This window comes from Bactrocera neohumeralis, chromosome 6 (assembly GCF_024586455.1).
Source record: "Bactrocera neohumeralis isolate Rockhampton chromosome 6, APGP_CSIRO_Bneo_wtdbg2-racon-allhic-juicebox.fasta_v2, whole genome shotgun sequence".
In the NCBI taxonomy this organism is placed as follows: domain Eukaryota; kingdom Metazoa; phylum Arthropoda; class Insecta; order Diptera; family Tephritidae; genus Bactrocera; species Bactrocera neohumeralis.
In genome coordinates, this window is record NC_065923.1 from 61223691 (window position 1) to 61243260 (window position 19570).

Sequence of the window (19570 nt, forward strand, 5' to 3'; positions counted from 1 at the left end):
TGAAATCCGAGGGTATGTCTATCTGTCCGTTCATCTGTCCGTGCAACTGTAACTTTAGTAAAACTTGAGATGTACAAACAAAATGACGAGTTCGTAGACGGGCGTAATCGGACCACTGCCACGAACACAAACGGCCATTAACCGAAAACCTATAAAGTGCCTTAACTAAGGACTAAATTAAGGTATAAAACTTAATTTGGTATAGGGGATGGTAGTAGCAAGGGTCACCTGTGGGTAAAAATTTTTACACAAATCAAGAAGCAATTAATGACCAAAAATTGTTTAAATCCAACAAAAACTGTTCAAGCCCTTAGGTACCGAATATTTAGACCCCGGTACGTATATTTGACTTTTTATCGAAAATGTCGGTCAATGTGTGAGATATACAATTGAAATTCAGGCAGAACTCTTTCCTAACATCAGTATTTCTTTGTATCAAAAATGGATTGAATCGGGTCAATACTTCCCTGAGCCACTATATACCTAATATAAAGATTTCCGAACTTCTCGGTGAGTTTATATCGCATATATTGGTCATTATTTGAGTTATCTTAATGAAATTACTCATGTATGTCTTTGTGCTTAAAATAGATACAATTGGGTAGAGTTACCATATCGGTCTCAGTCAAAATCAGTCCCGTTGCATATGTAAACTGAGAGGCGGTTACGCTCGTTACCCCACTGTGTATTGATTAAGGAAAAAATACGCTCGCAATTTGCGTTTTGACCAGGGATAGACAACAAATACTGAATTATTATCAAGATTTCGGAAAAAGACTCAGCGTTCTTATTAGCTTTGAAGAATTGACACAGCTGGTCATTAACAGATTGCGCAAAAACTCGTCTGATATTTCTCGGTCCTCTTTTTTCGATTTCAAGAACGCATTAAAATTTGGCAACTGATCGATCAATTTTTTGTCGTCAATATGAACACTTTTCGCGTCTAATAACTGAATCGGCTGAACAACTTGTTCATATTTCACTTTTGAATCAGGCTCAGATGAAAATTGCAACAACCAAAATGTTTTGAGTTCGGAAAGTGATGCAGTCCACTTCAGTAAATATGTAGCCCAACGATTCTCGATTAACCATGAAAACATTTTCTCGAAAGTTCGCACATTCTTCACGTTTTCCCTTAACATTCAAAGCATTGAGTTTGGTGGTTAAAGTGAAACGAATGGAATTTTGTTCAATTCTCTTTTGCAAAGCGTTGACAACTTCATGCATTTTTAATAAATATAAGTGATCTAGTAGGAATCCAAAAAAACTATTATTTATATTCGTCAATTCGTGAAATAAACAAAATATTGCTGGAAAATAATAATTTCAGATCAGCAAAGCCTTCCTTAGTTGCAAAAAATAGGATAAATATAAAATATTCTTTTACCGAAACTGAAAATAAATTTTTGTTACTATAAGGTGCGTTCCAAAGTAAACAGGACTTAAAAAATACAGAACAAATAATTTTTTCGGCAAAATCAATTTATTTATTCAAAACAGTATTCCGGTGCAAGCCTTTTGCATGGCTTCTACGTCTGCATAACGCTTTCCTTTCATGGGCAAAAGCATTTTTCCGAAAAGGCAGAAGTCGCACGGTGCCATATCAGGTGAATACGGGGAGTTTTTCCCCCCATATAACTATTATATATTATACTACAAAAAGTCTTTTCGTATTTTGCCAATAAATGTCGTTGCAGTCGTATATCTCCAGTGCTACCAATCACATTGTGTCATACTATATAGTGGTGGAAAGGTGAGATTTTAAGCCTCATTTTATATTATATTATATTTTGAAATTTTTGTATAAAAAAGGGAAGAATGGCACGCAAGCCACCATTGAAATTTGTGAAGTTTACGGAGACGATGCAGAATCAGTTCGCGTAGTACAACAATGGTTCGCTTCCGTTCTGGAAACTACGAAATTTCGATTTACACTGATGGAATAATGGCAAAAAATTGGTCACCAAAATGGTATATAGTTGTTTATTAGTATAAATATAACAAAAAAAATGAGGGAGGTCTAAGTTCGGGTACAACCGCACATTTTATACTCTTGCAACTTCAAGGAATCAAAGGAAGGAAAATATCTTAAGATGTAAAACGTCAACCTAAGGATCGAAATTCAAGCAATTTTACGCATGTATGTACATACATTCGGAGGCTGCTATATATATTTCTGGCCTAGGCAACACTAAGTGTTGCCAGGTGCAATCTGACATTTCCATTGGAAAGTTTGACATTTTTTAGCATAACATCACTCAGAACGTTTTGTCATTCATCTAGGCCAAAAAATGGAATTAACTCGTGAACATTTTCGTGCGATCATTTTTCACAACTTTCGACGTGGATTATCACGACAAGAGTGCATCGATGAACTAAAATCTTTGTATGGCTATGAAGCACCATCCTATAGCACTGTGAAAAACTGATACAACGAATTCAATCGTGGCCGACGCTCGCTCAAAGACGAATTCCGTGAAGGTCGTCCAAAAACAGCCGTTGTGCCAGAAAACATCGATGCCGTACGTGAACTGATAATGCAAGACCGTCATCTAACATACCTTCAGATAGAGGCATGCCTATGCATTTCTCCCACCAGCATACATTCGACATTGCATGAACACCTGGCCGTAAAAAAGGTTTATTCTCGTTGGATCCCGCACAATTTGACAATTGCTCAAAAAAAGGCTCGTGTGGATTGGTGTAAAGAAATGCTGAAAAAATACGATCGCGGTGCTTCAAAAGACGTTTATAAGATCGCCATAGGTGACGAATCATGGATCTACATATGCGTATGAGCCCGAAATAAAACAGCAATCGACCGTGTGGGTCTTCCAAGACGAGCCAAATCCAACGAAAGTTGTTCGTGGAAGAAGCCCTTCGAAGCAAATGGTCGCTTGTTTCTTCGGCAAAACTGGTCATGTGGCGACTGTTCCGCTTGAGCAACGTAGGACAGTCAATTCTAAGTGGTACACAACCATTTGTTTGCCTGAAGTCTTCGGAGAAATTCGAAAAACGAACAAGAGAAGACGAATCATTGTGCACCATGACAATGGGAGCTCTCACACATCGGCTCAAACCAGCGCCTTTTTGACCGGCCAAAACGTCGAATTGATGGGTCATCCGCCGTACACCCCTGACTTGGCACCCAATGACTTCTTTTTATTCCAACACATTCGTCGCCAGAAGATGCTGTTGAAGCATTCAAAAACCATGTTTTGGAGGTGTCTTAATCGGAGTGGAAAAAGTGCTTCGAAAATTGGTTTGAGCGCATGCAAAAGTGTATAAATCTTGATGGAGAATATTTTGAAAAACAATAAAACCATTTTCGTTGATAAATATTCCTATTTTCATTATTAGGCCAGAAATATACATATGTATATAGCCAGCCCTCGTATACATTAGTTTGATTCAAAAAAAATTTTTTTTTTTTCGTTTGGTACTCGGAAAAATAGGTTCCTAGACACCTTTAAGAAAGCCTATAAGTTTCATCATTCATAATAATTTTTTTTCATTAAATTATAAAATTCATATTCTCGGTGGTGAAACTTAATTTCTCTGGCATATTTAGTTATTGATTAATCGCGCCTTTAGTAGTTTTAAACAGTACACGCTGATTGAATTTGGTTGTTGTAGCTTAAGCAGTTTAGGAGATATGAACATTAAACTTATTAGAGGGCGGGGCCACGACCACTTTTCCAGCAGTATATGTTGACTGGGATGAATAAAAATAAATAAACTGTTTATCGCTTATTACTCAAATTCCTTGATCTTTCAGACTGCTTTGAAATTAAATCGGTTTAATGTTAAGGTTTGAGTTATTTTAACGAGCATATTCGAGATTCAAGTTTTAGTTTCAGTGTAAACAATAATTAGGAATCAGAACTTCAAATTGTAATAAAATCGAGAAAAGATATTCAGAAATAGAAATCACTATTTTATACACTGAATCTGGTTCAACGGCTGTTCTCAAATCTCAAGAGAATGTGCTTTTTTCACGCAAATATTTTGAACTTTGTGCCTGAAAAAGTGTTTTTGCAGGGAGTTCTCCTGCATTGGTGGTTATTTTATTGGAAGTTTATTGTGAACATACTCTAACTATGCGAACATGCTAAAAGTGACTTGAACAATTTAAAAGTGGTGGTTTCACTTGAAATGCAATTACGCGATAATTTATTAGAATGATAAAACCATTAACGGTGAATGCAACCGACACCAACTCATAACATTCAAGTGAGCGAATGCCGAAAATCTGCCGGAATTTGCGACTAAGCACACGGAAATAACTTACTAAGCCCGGAAAAATATGCGTGTGTATGTCGTTGCTTAACACGCGAGACTGATTGATTTCAGTGAGTATTGTTTTACATTTGTCAAGCGTACACACGCGTCATAGGTCAGTAAATAAAGCAAAACTGCAGTATTGAAGTCTGTTACTTAAACTTTTTTTCAGTTTCGTGTTACATATCTCCCTTATCAATTACAAAGCGCAGCACATAGCTAACTCGGTATTTCCCGAAACCGAAGTGAGAAGAGAGATCTTGTAAATAATTCTCACTGAGCTATCGATCATTAGCTTGAATCTATTGAATTCTCACCGGTTTTACTCAAAACTTGTAGAGGCTAGAATTTCAGCTGTCCTCTCCGCTTCCGATTAAGTTCATCTGTGTTGTGAATCGCCTTTTAGTCAGAAAGTATATCTCGCAATCAGTATGAAAACAAGCTTTGCTTGAACGTGTGCCATAAATTCTACTGGCAATTCGTCGTGTTTCATTTAATAATTTTTTTATTGTGTTTCGTGATATTCCAAGAAAATGAAGATGCGCTTATGCCTATGGTGCATATCCTTCGTATTTCTGTGCTGTTGTGGTATTCAAAATGGGTTTGCTTACAAAATACCACCAGTTCAACTGGAGCTGAAAGAAGAAGGATTTCTAGTTTCGATACCGCGTGAGTGATATACTATACATACTCTATACTCTGTATGCACATACGTATAAATACTATTTAGTTGGTTTTGGTTTTACATGTATTTTTCTTTAAACGGGGAAACACTTTAGGTGCTGGTGCTGTTTGTGGCTAACAATAAAGCTTCATATAAACATTAAAAGCTAAAAATAATTAGTAATTGTTGGTATGCAGACATACAATGTACATATATGTATGTTTATATTATTTATATGTTTAAATAAGGTATAAATCTAATAATATGTATATACCTTTATACATATAGGTATATATATATATGTTTGTAAATATGCTGCTTTGCCTGTAATGTATACGTTATTATTAATTTGCTGGTGAACAGAGCATACGTTCGATCACTGTCATTTCTTCCGAAATCAAATTTTGAGTGATAACCTTTTCCATATATGAAATTGCACTTGAGTCTACATATGTATGTGCATTTGTGAAACTCTTGGTAATACCGATATTGCTTAATTATTGCGAATTTATTTTATGTCAATTTTTGGAATGCAGGATTCCGCAGCGTGTACGCAGTTTCAACAAAATATTCCAATAAAATTATACACCATAAACATTTTTGTCGCAATTTTTTAAATAGCATAAGTCGGTTTAAGCCAAAATCCTGTGTCCCAGTCGATCTCTAATGTTTTTGCGCTTAATTTTTTGAAATCTGAAAGCAAAAAAAAAATTATTGCTACAGATGAGTACAGGTAATGATCGAAGGACTAGTCAAAATTTTGATTCAGGACAAAATCACGGCTTTATCAAAAAAAAATAATTTTTTCAAGAAAGCCAACACTCACTGGCTTAAAAATTATTGTCAAAATCGAATTCGTTAATTACCTGATAAATATAAATATCTAAGTAAAGAACTACTCATAGAATATTCTTAAATATACATATGTACATTTAATATATGTATATATTGCGACAAAAAAGTACCCAGTTGTAAATAAAACGCAGAATATTTAATTATTCATCGATATTTATTTTGCCGCCTTCAGAGTAATCCCCACCAGATATAATACACCTATGCCAACGATTTTGCAATTCTCGAAACACTTTTCATAAGCTTATTGCGTTTTTGTCTTTAAATTCGGTCACAATCGCACACTTTTTGAAAAAAATCAGCTTTATCGTAACGTATTTCATAACCAAAATATCCACGAAAACCATTCGAACGAACCCGCGAGAGATGTCGACTCTTGCCATCTTTCTGTCACTTGCCTGACGATTTTCTAGCACTATATCCTTCACTGTTTTAATACTTTCATCAGTTGAAGAAGTCGAAAGTCGTCCAGAACGAAACATGTCTTCAACGATCTCTCGACCGTCAGTGAAGGTCTTGTACCACTTGCAGGCTTGTGTTTGTGAATCACCATAAGCCTCCAATATTCGCAACGATTTCTCACACGAAATTTGCTTAGAAATACAAAATTTGAGACAAATTCTTTGTTCAATATTTTTATCCATTCTAAAAACCGCAACGACTACTGAGGTGTACCGACTCAGGGCAGGGGGTATTCTAGTCTAGAAATGCTGTTTAACGGCATTTTTTAAAGTCCAATAAAAAAAACTAAGAACATTTTTACCATCCAATTTTTTATCGGATATTTATTGATATTTTAAGAATACAAAAAAAATAAAAAAAAAAATTTGTGATAATTTGATTAATTGCGGCGTGGTGGCGTGGCGGGGGTTGAAAATAAGGGTGCGCCCTTCCTGACACGATTCCAACACTTTGGGTGATCTGAAAAAAAAAAAAAAATTTTAATCAGTACAAATGCCGCTATCGTCTGAACTAGGATAAATAAAAAAAAAAATGTTCAGTAAATGGCGACTGTTTGAATTTTTTGCCCGTTTTTTGGCAAAAATCAAAATTTTAAAAATAGAGAGATATATAAAGAAGGTCCACACCAAATTAATCGGTTCATTAGAACTTGAGAAATCATGTCAGAAGTGTTGAAAATAGTAGTTTCAAGAAAAACGCGATTAAAGATTTACGTTATACGATATTCGCTCAACCGGTATAGTTGCCACGTCACTAAAATGGCTATAACTTTGAAATTAATTTGAGTTTTGAAAAATCGTTTTAGGGAGATATTTTTGAATATCAAAACTATCGAATTATGAAAAAAAAAAAATCGATTTTTTTAAATTTCTAGTCTAAAATACCCCCTTAAGCAGCTGCTGTAAACAAACTGACTGACATATAATGACAGCCCTACCAACTTCGCAAAACACATTTTTTTGAAATATCATTTACCTGGGGAACGTAATTACAACTTCCGGGTGCTTTTTTGTCCCAATGTAAATACCATATATGCCAAAAATATTGTTTTTTTCACAAGTGAATATAACCACGTAAAGCGCGCAAACTTGATCTCTCTAACAGGTCTTAAAATTAAATTTTCAAGGATATGTTTTCCTATCAAATAATGAGCACATTATAAACCGTTACCGGTATGTCCGTTCGCATCGAATTTGTCTGTTTGTTATGGAATGTTCAGCATATAATTGTTCTCAGCTCTCTATAGCTTATCGTTAAGAGCTCGTAAAGAGTAATAAATCAGCTTAAAAGGTCAACGCATCGAAATTCAGCATAAATTCACAAGCTGCATTAGCATTATCTTATTAATATTTGAAAAGTATAGTATGTATTTGCTTCACTGGTTTGTTTGTGTTAAATGTATAAAAATATTGTTTTGATGATCTTAAGATTCTTATTATTTTTAAGACGCCAACACCTGTGATTACTTTCTGCGCTAGCTCACAATAAATCTGTCCGGATTTTGTGAGGCTTATAGAGATACCTACCAGTCTTTAATTGATTTTGATCGATTTTATTGGAAGATTTTTTATGCCCTAATACTATATAATTCATAAATCAGACACTGCACCACAGCAGACATCACTTTAGACTCAAAAAATCTTAGAATCTCAAAGTCAACGAAAAATTCTCTATGGTATGGTACACTTTTATACTTCTTTGGTATTTGGGATCGTATCGTATGGACCACTTAGCCATAAAATAAGCTTAGCTCTTAGCTGACCTGGTAGCCTTGATTCTATAATACCGTACTTTCAACTGCTTCATATACATACATACATATACATATAGTTTTAGTATTGTATTGTACATATGTATGTATATGTTAAAATTCACAAAACTATATTGACTTTAAAATCAGCTATTTGAGTACGAATTTTAGTACGTATTTTTCTATGTTTAATATTCAATTTGGTATCAGAAAACATTAATCGCATCTAAGTTAAGATTTTCAGTTCTCAACATACTGTTTTGGTATGGGTGGCTATGACATGTCTCCACATTGTTCTTTGGTATTTAACACAATTAAGTAGCTTTATTCAAATGCTATATATTTATTAAGCTAACGCGAATGGTAACTTAAGAGGATTAATTGTGCATTAAATATGTAAACTGTAACTAAACTATTTTATCCTAACACAAGTAAAAATATTAACTTCGGTTGCACCAAAGCTAGAATAGCCTGCACAAATAAAACGGCTTTCCGTACAAGACGTTGACTTTGATCGTACAGTGTTTGTGGCCGCAATATGGTGGTCCGTCTGATATCGACCGTTCCGACTAATAAGCAGATTCTTGGGGAGAAAGCGACATGTGCAAAGTTTCCGATCGATATCTAAAAAAACTAAGAGACTAGTTCGCGCATATACAGACAGATCGCGCGTAGGCGAAACGGGGTGGCAAACTTAATATACCCCGTTCCGGATATAAAAACCCTTTGTATTCTATCGAGGTTTCATTACAAAATTAATGCCTCAGAAATCTGAGGGCCTATCTCAGCACTGGTGGTTAATCCCGTACTTCAACTAATAAAATACTCCACCATGTTTCAAACTGAATCTCACTACTTTGCTAACTTCTATCAACTATTGCTCAAGAAACCCGCGTCAACACACTCTAAATTATACTTTAGCACTTTAAAATAGTTATGTGGACTGAATTGTATTACTAATATCTTGCAACAGTAATTGGAGAAGATGCAAACTCACAATATTGAAATACTATTATTAAAACAGATGAGGCGGGCATCGAAAATGTGGCATTCAATGTAAATCGTAATCGGCCATTCAAAGCTTTCGAGCAAGGCGAGTTTTCCGGTCGCGTTAGTACGGAAACCAATAATCGATGGATCTTTGAGATCAAACGTCGTCTACGCGAAGACGATACCATTTATATATGGACTGACGTACAATTTAATAAGAACCGTTTTCGTAGTATGTCCTCGCCGATCATGGTAAGTGAGGTGCCGTCAGTGGTCATAGCTATAAACGAAATAGTTAATGATAAAAAACCGACAGTGATAACAACCGAAACTCCACCGGCCATAGATCCACGAAATGACAATTGTGAGCCAACATTGACGATAATACGTAATCGTAACGCATGTCGTGGTGAACTTATATTTGAGGAAAATTTTAACGGCAACGAATTAAATGCAACACGCTGGCGTTACGAAGTGCGTATGCCGCTCGATATTGCCGATGCAGAATTCGTTTTATACGATACGAATGCAGAAATTACAAATGGCATGCTAAAGATAGAACCGCGCATTTGGGGTAATGATAACCCGGATGCTGACATACGTAGGGGAAATTTAAATTTAGGTGTAAGGTGAGTGTGACCGCTTACAAAAGTATATTTTTATTAGCTATAATCGTATCAATTTTCCGCAGATGTACCGCCTATCAGAATTCTGATATCGAATGTAGGCGCCAAGCCTTCGGACGTGTTGTGCTACCACCCATACTCACCGCCCGTATCAACACCAAACACGCATTCAGCTTCAAATACGGACGCGTCGAAGTGCGAGCCAAGCTGCCACAAGGCGACTGGCTATTCCCGCGTAGGTTTCAGACAGTGAAAACTGATTGACATTAAACTATATTTTTATTAAACTTTGTTTTTCATTAAGTTCTGCTGTTGGAACCGCTCGCCAATTTGTATGGCCAACAAGCATATGCCTCAGGTCAAATGCGTATAGCATTCATACGCAGCAATCTGAATCTACAAACTAGTGGTGGCATTGAAATGGGCGGTCGTGTACTCTATGGCGGTGCCGTACTACGCCCCGAAGCGAGTTATCGCAATACATTCATGGTGAATACTAGCCGTGATGCTCATTTTGGTGCAACATTTCATATTTACTCGCTAACATGGGACGATCAACGTTTAAGCTTTGAAGTGGATGGACAAAAATATGGTAGTATAGATGGCGGATTCGCGCAACACGAAATGGGTCAGAATTATGCATGGACAAATGGAAATCATATGGCACCATTCGACCAAGAGGTTTGCTTTTAATTGTTTTATTACTAAACGTTTAAGTAATGTAAAGACACCAGTTGCGGGCAGCAGGGGAGAGTGGATACGTATCGAATTATATAAAGTGCTTTCAAAATGCGCTCCCTTTGTGTTAATATATTATGTTTACTTTATATAGGCCTCGGCGGAGTTAATATTTAGCTCATTCAGCAAATTTATTTTTTCAATCCCAAAACGGATTTCCTGAAACAAATAACTGAGCTTCGATAGTACTTTTCTCGCAGACAGTTCACGTGTCACTTGTCTTTTATTACATTTTTCACATAACGGTTGTTTGTAAGTCCTAAAACTAAAAGAGTCAGATATAGGGTTATATACATATACCAACGTGATCAGGGTGACGAGTAGAGTTGAAATCCGGATGTCTGTCTGTTCGTCCGTCCGTCCGTCCGTTGTACATATCTCGGAAACTACTATAACTATGTCAACCAAACTATATAGAGTCGTTTCCTTCAGGCATTTCCATATACAGTTCAAAAATGGAAGAAATCGGATAGTAACCACGCCCACCTCCCATACAAAGGTTATGTTGAAAATCACTAAAAGTGCGTTAACCGACTAACAAAAAACGTCAGAAACACTAAATTTTACGGAAGAAATGGCAGAAGGAAGATGCACCCAGGCTTTTTCTAAAAATTGAAAATGGGCGTGGCGTCGCCCACTTATGGACCAAAAACCATATCTCAGGAACTACTCCACCGATTTCAATGAAATTCGGTATATAATATTTTCTTAACACCCTGATGACATGTACGAAATATGGGTGAAATCGGTTTACAACCACGCCTTCTTCCAATATAACGCTATTTTGAATTCCATCTGATGCCTTCTCTGTATAATATATATGTACATTAGGAACCAATGATGATAGCGGAATAAAACTTTACACAAATACGGTATTTGAGCTGAGGTATCCCTTGTGGAAAAATTGTCGTGATCGGACTATAACTTTTCAAGGTCCCTGATATCGAACACGAAGAACTCAGTGCCTAACCTAATCTAACCTAATTTTTCACCGAAAATATCGGTAAATCTCTCAGATATTTTCATGTAATTCAGAGGGCATCATTTTTATACTCTTGCAATAAAGTTGCTAATAACGGTATCTCGATTATCACTTTATCATGCGAGAGTATAAAATGTTCGGTGACACCCGAATTTAGCCCTTCCTTACTTCTTGATCTTATAAAAGATTGGATAGGTTTATTCAAAATTTTTTAAAAGCTATCGTTCTATCTCAGACGCGATCGTATAGTTATTACGTTCTCAATTTCTTTACTATAGCAACCGCTTTTTTAATGAGGCTTTATATAAAAGGCAAATTTGATGCTGGTATATTTTAATAGACCTTACGAACTACGGAGCACTCTATATACTGCTAAAACTACTTATTATTCCGCTCCACAAATACTAAAACCTTTTTTATATGAATATTTATAGTTAATCGTTTTTTTTTTTCGTCTTCCAATTCGTTTCTCTATTGAAGTTCTTCATTACACTTGGTGTCGCTGCTGGTGGACATGGTGATTTTTCGGATGATAGCTTATCAAAGCCCTGGGCAAATACGTCGCCCAAAGCAGCACTGAATTTTTGGCGCGATCGAGGCAATTGGAAATCAACTTGGACCAACCCATCACTGATTGTTGATTATGTCCGTGTCTATGCAATATAAATACATAACAAAAATTCTCCATACTATGTACATACATATCCGGCATTTATTGAAATAAATTTGTTAAAATTTTTTATAATTAATTTATAATTTTTTTTTTTTTTTTGATTAAATTACGCGTGAACGACTGCTCAGAAATACTGTTCACGTATTAGTACCAAAAAATAATTTGAGTCTTCGAAGAAAATTACCCTAATTCATATTTACCAAGCAGGAGATCGCGTTGAAGAGAACATAAGCAAACTCTGCGCTATTTATTTAGATCGACGTATTACCGTAGAGAGTTCTCTCTGTTTTTCTACTTCGTTAGTTGGAAATCATCATTTCGAACTATAATGTTATTTCGTACCTTAAGGGGGTATTCTCATGTAATCACTTCGAAAAATCGATTTTTTTTTATATTTTGACAGTAAAACCTATTGAAAACATGCTGTGAAAAATTCAGACCAAAATTCATAGTATTTGATAAGTTACAGCTCATACATAGTCGCCGACGTGTCGTAAGCGACTGTCTACAAGGCGCCATGACAAGTCTGCAGCTGCTACGTTTCTAAACGCATTTTTCTCGAATCATCATTTTCTGAAACTGTCATGGTCCTAAACCAAAAGTATTCAACCGATTGCTTTAAAATTTACACTCTTTCTTCTACTCATTTATAGTTATCGTCTCTACCAGAACAGTTTATTTTCGAAAATATTTTCATATTTTTTTAAACGATTTTTAACGAAAAAAAAAACACGAGATTTTCGTGACTTTTTTTTGAAGTTCGATATTTTTTTAATGAAATTGATTATATTTGGTAGGGACGATAGCCGCAGAACTACTGAATAATAATCCATTCGTTTTTTTTTATTTCAGACAACATGAACAGCCAGTGAGTGAACTACTTTTTTTGTTGGGGACTACTTTGATTAAAAAAAAAAATATTAAAAATGTAAAAAACGAAAAAAAAAAATTTTTGTACATTTCAAAATACAAAAAAAAAAATATATTAAAAAATTAAAATGACTTAATTTTTTTGTCGCATAAAAAAAAAAATCCTAAAAAGTGGTAAAATGTATGCGTTCACATGAGAGTACCCCCATAATATTTCCTAATGTCTAAAAGAACCTAAAGTATCAATATTATCGATACGGATACCCAATCTGTTGCAAATTGATAGATCAAAACGAATCAACATGACCAATTTACTCTCAAAATCATACATAAAGTAAGGACCAATAACGGCGTTCTTCTTCCGCCTCAAATAAGCTGTTTACGGCAAAAAGCCAGCGTCTATCGTTGAAACTTTTTCTCATGTTATACTCTAATATTTTTTTGTAATTTAAACTAAACTAATTTCCTATTTCAATTTAAATAGATGACGATGGAATCACTATGGCAATATATAACATTGAGATTAATGAACAATGCCCGTTATTATTGGATTTGTTAACTAAACCAATGAACAATCGTTGGACAACTAAACAAGTCGCTCGTAAATTGCAAAATAATGCTAAAGTGAAAATAAATCTACTAATAATGCATAAGGAGGGTATATATTCACGAACCGATAGCGTAAGACTCTTGGACAATAATATCATTCATGAAACTATTAAGGAAGCCGACAAACCGATCGATCCATGTACCGCAGCTAAACCACAACTAAATGCCGATGGTGTTATTAAAAATAGCGAAACTAAAGTTTTTATAAACCAAAAACCTTCTAGAAGAATATTCAAACCAAATGACTTGATTTTTGAAGAGCTTTTCAAATCACCAAAACTATCCAATTGGAATCGTGGAAATTATCTTCACTCAAATGCAATAGGTGATCGATCTGAAGACTTTACAGCTGTAAGGGATGATAATTCGTGTATGACTGTAAGCCGTGAAACTTTACTAATAACACCTATAATATCGCAAGCGAAAAATAAAGCAACCATTGAACTCAAAAAGTAAGAACTTTTAAAGCGATTATACTGAAAATCGCTTAAAATTATGTGGATTTCAGTTCCATATCTTTCAGTGTGCTCTTACTTATTGTAATAGCGTAGTAGATATTTTTTTCAGCTCTTTCCATAGAACTTAAGTTTCAGGCTAGCCCAGTATTCAGCCATCAAACAAATCCTAATTTTGACTAATTATTCTAGATGAAAGAAAAGGAATCGAATTTTTCTCCTTTAGTTTATAGTAAACATCTTAGTTTATAAAAAAAACAAGAAAAAACGTTACCCTTCACAAATACAAAAGATTCCTTACAATTATTTAATTCTTATCGTTCAGTTTGTTTGGCAGATGTATGCTATATATGTAGTGCTCCGATCTGACTAATTTCTTCGGATATTGCATTTTTGCCTTAAACAGTAAATAACCTGCGCCAAATGTGAAGATATCTTGTCAGATTAGAAATTCTTGGGGAGAAAATAACGTGAGACTAGTTCGCGTATAAACAAATAGACGAGTGGACGAACGGAAACACAGACAGACGGACATTGCTAAATCGACTCAACTCGCCACGCTTATTATTATTTAGATATTGGATAGTCGAAAAAGTATTTACGTATTTTGTCAATAGATGTCGTTGCAGTCGTATATTTCCAGTGCTACCAATACCGTATAGTGTTGAAAAGGTGAGATTTGAAGATTCATAATAAATTCAAGGAAGTTGAAAAGAAGTTACAGCTGTTCAAAAAGGAATGAAAATAATAAAGAAATTCGCTATATTTTGAGAGTTTTGTATAAAAAAGGGAAGAATGGCACGCAAGCCACTAATGAAAATTGTAAAGTTTACGGAGACGTTGCTGTATCGTGTAGCACAACAATGGTTCGCTCGCTTCCGTTCTGAAAATTTCGATTTACACTGATGGAATAATGGCTCTAGCAGAAAAATGGCAAAAAGTGGTCGACCAAAATGGTACATATTTGTCAATTTATTTATTAGTATAAATATAAAAAGAATCTGCGCCAACTACCGTGGGATAAGCCTCCTCAACATCGCTTATAAGGTTCTATCGAGCGTATTGTGTGAAAGATTAAAGCCCATCGTCAACAAACTGATTGGACCTTATCAGTGTGACTTTAGACCTGGCAAATCAACAACCGACCATATATTCACCATGCGCCAAATCTTGGAAAGACACGTGAAAGGAGAATCGATACACACCACCTCTTCGTCGATTTCAAAACTGCTTGCAACAGTACGAAAAGGAGCTGCCTTTATGCCGCGATGTCTGAATTTGGTATCCCCGCAAAACTAATACGGCTGTGTAAACTGACGTTGAGCAACACGAAAAGCTCCGTCAGGATCGGGAAGGACCTCTCTGAGCCGTTCGATACCAAACGAGGTTTCAGACAAGGCGACTCCCTATCGTGCGACTTCTTCAACCTGCTGCTGGAGAAAATAATTCGAGCTGCAGAACTTGATGGAGCAGGTACAATCTTTTATAAGATTGTACAGCTGCTGGCGTATGCCGATGATATTGATATCATCGGCCTCAACACCCGCGCCGTTAGTTCTGCTTTCTCCAGACTGGACAAGGAAGCAATGCAAATGGGTCTGGCAGTGAACGAGGGCAAGACGAAATATCTCCTGTCATCAAGCTGTACTCGCGACTTGGCTCTCACGTCACTGTTGACAGTCATAACTTTGAAGTCGTAGATAATTTCGTTTATCTTGGAACCAGCGTAAACACCAACAACAATGTCAGCCTAGAAATCCAACGCAGGATAACGCTTGCCAACAGGTGCTACTTCGGACTGAGTAGACAATTGAGAAGCAAAGTCCTCTCTCGACGAACAAAAACCAAACTCTATAAGTCACTCATAATTCCCGTCCTGCTATATGGGGCAGAGGCCTGGACGATGGCAACAACTGATGAGTCGACGTTGCGAGTTTTCGAGAGAAAAGTTCTGCAAAAGATTTATGGTCCTTTGCGCGTTGGCCACGGCAAATATCGCATTCGATGGAACGATGAGCTGTACAAGATATATGACGACATTGACATAGTTCAACGAATTAAAAGACAGCGGCTACGCTGACTAGGTCAAGTTGTCCGAATGGACGAAAGCACAACAGCTCTGAAAGTATTCGAAGCTGTACCCGCCGGGGGAAGCAGAGGAAGAGGAAGACCTCAGCTCCGTTGGAAGGACCAAGTAGAGAAGGACCTGGCTACGCTTGGAATATCCAATTGGCGCCAAGTAGCGAAAAGAAGAAATGAATGGCGCGCTGTTGTTAACTCGGCTATAATCGCGTAAGCGGTGTCTACGCTATAGAAAAAATAATTTGAAGTTTGATTAGAAATACGAAAAGACTTTTTCGACTATCCATATATATATTTTATAGAACCTCCGTCGATTTCTTCTAGGTTCGCGCTACTTAAAAGCGGATTTTTAGTCTGCTTAGACCTTACTAAGTGGATACTTGTAATAGTCTTCGAGTACGATCGACTGCTGATTGAAAAAATACTTAAAAATTGGACAGGATTTTTAATAATGTTTTGTGTCATGTTTTAGAACCTTAGACGGTACATTAGGTAAAAACCAAATATATATATTTTGAAAAACTTGAACTGGTCTAGTCCAGGACTAGAGAAATTACAATACTTGTACTTTCTTGACGATAGTAAAGATGAGAAGTGAAGAAATCCACTTGAAAAAAATTTGGTTTCGTGCTACGCTTCATAAGAAAAATAAAATTCGAACATAAAATAAGTCAAATTGTAGTATCTACATTTTTATAGGAACTATGTATGTATTTCTATTTGTTTAAGTCTGTAAAGAAACAAAAACAATTGAATTGTCAAATAGCACCATTCTTATTTTAAAAGTTTACATCTTTGTCTGTCTTTATAGTTGTAAACAGCCTGTTTGCTATGAAAACAATACTTTTACTTGCGCATATGTACAACATAAAAACAGGTCATATGCATATCCCCCACCAGTAAACACGTCGAGAATCGACACAAATGGTAAATTCAGTTTTACATATGGACGTATTGAAATATATGCAACATTGCCCTACGGTGATTGGCTATTCCCCTGTAAGTGGGAAAATAGTTCTAATATTTGAAATATGAATTATGTGCTTCTTTATACATATGTATATAGATATGATGCTTGTGCCCGACAATCTCAGTTGTACTACGCGAAAACAACTCCGAATAGCTTTTGCCACATCAGTAGATATTGAAAATAACCGAATACGTGGTGGCCCAGTAATATTAAATGGCCTACCTAATAAAGGTAAATTATATTTCGTTCGTACAAGTCATATGGCCGCCGGAATGGATTTCAACGCAAATGGCTATCACAACTTTACACTAGTATGGACTTCAACCGAAATACATATGTACGCCGACAATAAGAAGTACGGTTGTTACATTAATAACGGTGAATATGCGGAACCTGTAAGTGTTTGCAAATATGTATTATATATATATGTACATATATATACATATATATATATATACATATATCATTATATTATGGATCTATTTTCTCTGTTTATTATCGTATCTAGTATCATATCGTTTTGGGCGTTGGAGCTGGGGGACACCTTGAATTCGAGGATACGAGAGCGAAGCCATGGAAAAATACACTAGATAACGCATTTGCTTTATTTCATCGAAGTTTCACAGGTTGTTGCGAAAATGCGACAGTTAAAAAGGAATGCCGTGATTCAAAGAGAAAAAGAACATGCAGCAGGGAGTGGGGTTCGCAGGCTGCCATGGCTGTGAAATATGTGAGAGTGTACGCTGTGTAACATTATCTATATATATGTATATCTAGATTTTTTTGAATTCTTGTAAATGCGCTACCACCCGATTTCTAAAAATAAAGAAATAATTCAATTTATTTGCACAAGATGTGTTCAATGCGCCAAGGCTTAGGAAGTAGTGAATCGAACTAACAACTCATATCAAATAAAAAATTTAATTTCCAAAGTTATAGTTGTTTGTGTTGATCCATTTCCAAAAACAGGTACTTGCACCCAACTCTTTTTTACACGGTAGATACGTTCCTCAGAAATCCGTGTAAAAAAAGAGGCGTTTCCTATAGTAAAATGGGGGATTCGTTCTATGTCATCTGAAAACCGTGTAAGATGAAATAAAGAACTATATTTACTTTGAAAAACCGTGTAAAAAATGTTGAAAACTATAAAATTTCATTATCCATTGTAACGAAGCTTTTTGCTGCCCCTGCTTTTACAAGTATAATTTGCTGAGGTATACTCGCCGTGTCCAGGGTTCGTTACAATAAATTTGTAAACATTGGGGCTCTTCTGCGAATCGTACTCTATTTTACTTTTATTATAATTTTAATTAAATTTACAAAATTTGTCTCCCGCGTTGTAATGTCGCACATTGGGATTTCCGTGGCTGAAATTAAAAAATGGCATGTTGTCTGATTTGAATGAAAATTTCACAGTTTGTTACCAACTATCTATACATTATTTTCCCAAAGTATTAGGATTCTATCTGCATTAGTTTTTTGTCCAGAACTGCCCAAAATTGGTGAATGTGGAAAACATCAAAATTAGCAAAAAATTTACTCAAAAGTCAAATCATTGATACAATAAAACAACTATTGAAATTCAACTTTATTATTATTTTTCATTTATAATATGTATCAAAGAAAAAATTTGCATCAAAATCCATTAAAAACAAGTAAGGAAGCGCTAAGTTCGGGTGTCACCGAACGTTTTATACTCTCGCATGATAAAGTGATAAACGAGATTTCATTATCAGTCATTTACATATTTTTCAAATACCGTATTTGTGTAAAGTTTTATTCCGCTATCACCATTGGTTCCTAATGTATACAGAGAAGGCATGAGATGGAATTCAAAATAGCGTTATATTGGAAGAAGGCGTGGTTGTGAACCGATTTCACCCATATTTCGTACATGTCATCAGGGTGTTAAGAAAATATTACATACCGAATTTCATTGAAATCCGTCGAGTAGTTCCTGAGATATGGTTTTTGGTCCATAAGTGGGCGACGCCACGCCCATTTTCAATTTTTGAAAAAAGTCTGGGTGCAGCTTTCTTTTGCCATATCTTCCGTAAAATTTAGTGTTTCTGACGTTTTTTGTTAGTCGGTTAACGCACTTTTAGTGATTTTCAACATAACCTTTGTATGGGAGGTAGGCGTGGTTATTATCCGATTTCTTCCATTTTTAAACTGTATATGGAAATGCCTGAAGGAAACGACTCTATAGAGTTTGGTTGATATAGCTATAGTAGTTTCCGAGATATGTACAAAAAACTTAGTAGGGGGCGGGGCCACGCCCACTTTTCCAAAAAAGTTACGTCCAAATGTGCCCCTCCCTAGTGTGATCCTTTGTGCCAAATTTCACTTTAATACCTTTATTTATGGCTTAGTTATGACACTTTATAGGTTTTCGGTTTCCGCCATTTTGTGGGCGTGACAGTGGTCCGATTTTGCCCATCTTCGAACTTAACCTTCTTATGGAGCCAAGGAATACGTATACCAAGTTTCATCATGATATCTCAATTTTTACTCAAGTTACAGCTTGCACGGACAGACGGACGGACAGACATCCGGATTTCGACTC

The 19570-nt window shown here is 35.8% G+C and overlaps 1 protein-coding gene across 2 annotated transcripts; it reads left to right on the forward strand.

Annotated features, from left to right (window-relative positions):
• Positions 1–4713: 4713 nt before the first annotated feature.
• LOC126763181 (gram-negative bacteria-binding protein 1) lies at positions 4714–17847 on the forward strand. Of its 2 annotated transcripts, none has more exons than XM_050480464.1 (5): positions 4714–4950; positions 9034–9628; positions 9691–9860; positions 9930–10306; positions 11826–12094. In XM_050480464.1, the coding sequence occupies exons 1-5, from the start codon at positions 4815–4817 to the stop codon at positions 12009–12011; spliced, it is 1464 nt and encodes a 487-aa protein (XP_050336421.1). In that variant the 5' UTR covers positions 4714–4814; the 3' UTR covers positions 12012–12094. The 2 variants fall into 2 exon arrangements, with proteins under 2 accessions (XP_050336421.1, XP_050336422.1); XM_050480465.1 differs by lacking the exons at positions 9034–9628; positions 9691–9860; positions 9930–10306; positions 11826–12094 and adding exons at positions 13373–13949; positions 16846–17033; positions 17101–17399; positions 17513–17847 and having other exon boundaries at positions 4717–4950.
• The last annotated feature ends 1723 nt before the right edge of the window (positions 17848–19570 follow it).

Coding starts and splice junctions, on each gene's coding strand:
- LOC126763181 (XM_050480464.1), top strand. CDS start 4,815: ATGAAGATGCGCTTATGCCTATGGTGCATATCCTTCGTATTTCTGTGC. Junction 4,951..9,033: donor ATTTCTAGTTTCGATACCGC/GTGAGTGATATA, acceptor TTATTAAAACAG/ATGAGGCGGGCATCGAAAAT. Junction 9,861..9,929: donor AGGCGACTGGCTATTCCCGC/GTAGGTTTCAGA, acceptor TTTTTCATTAAG/TTCTGCTGTTGGAACCGCTC.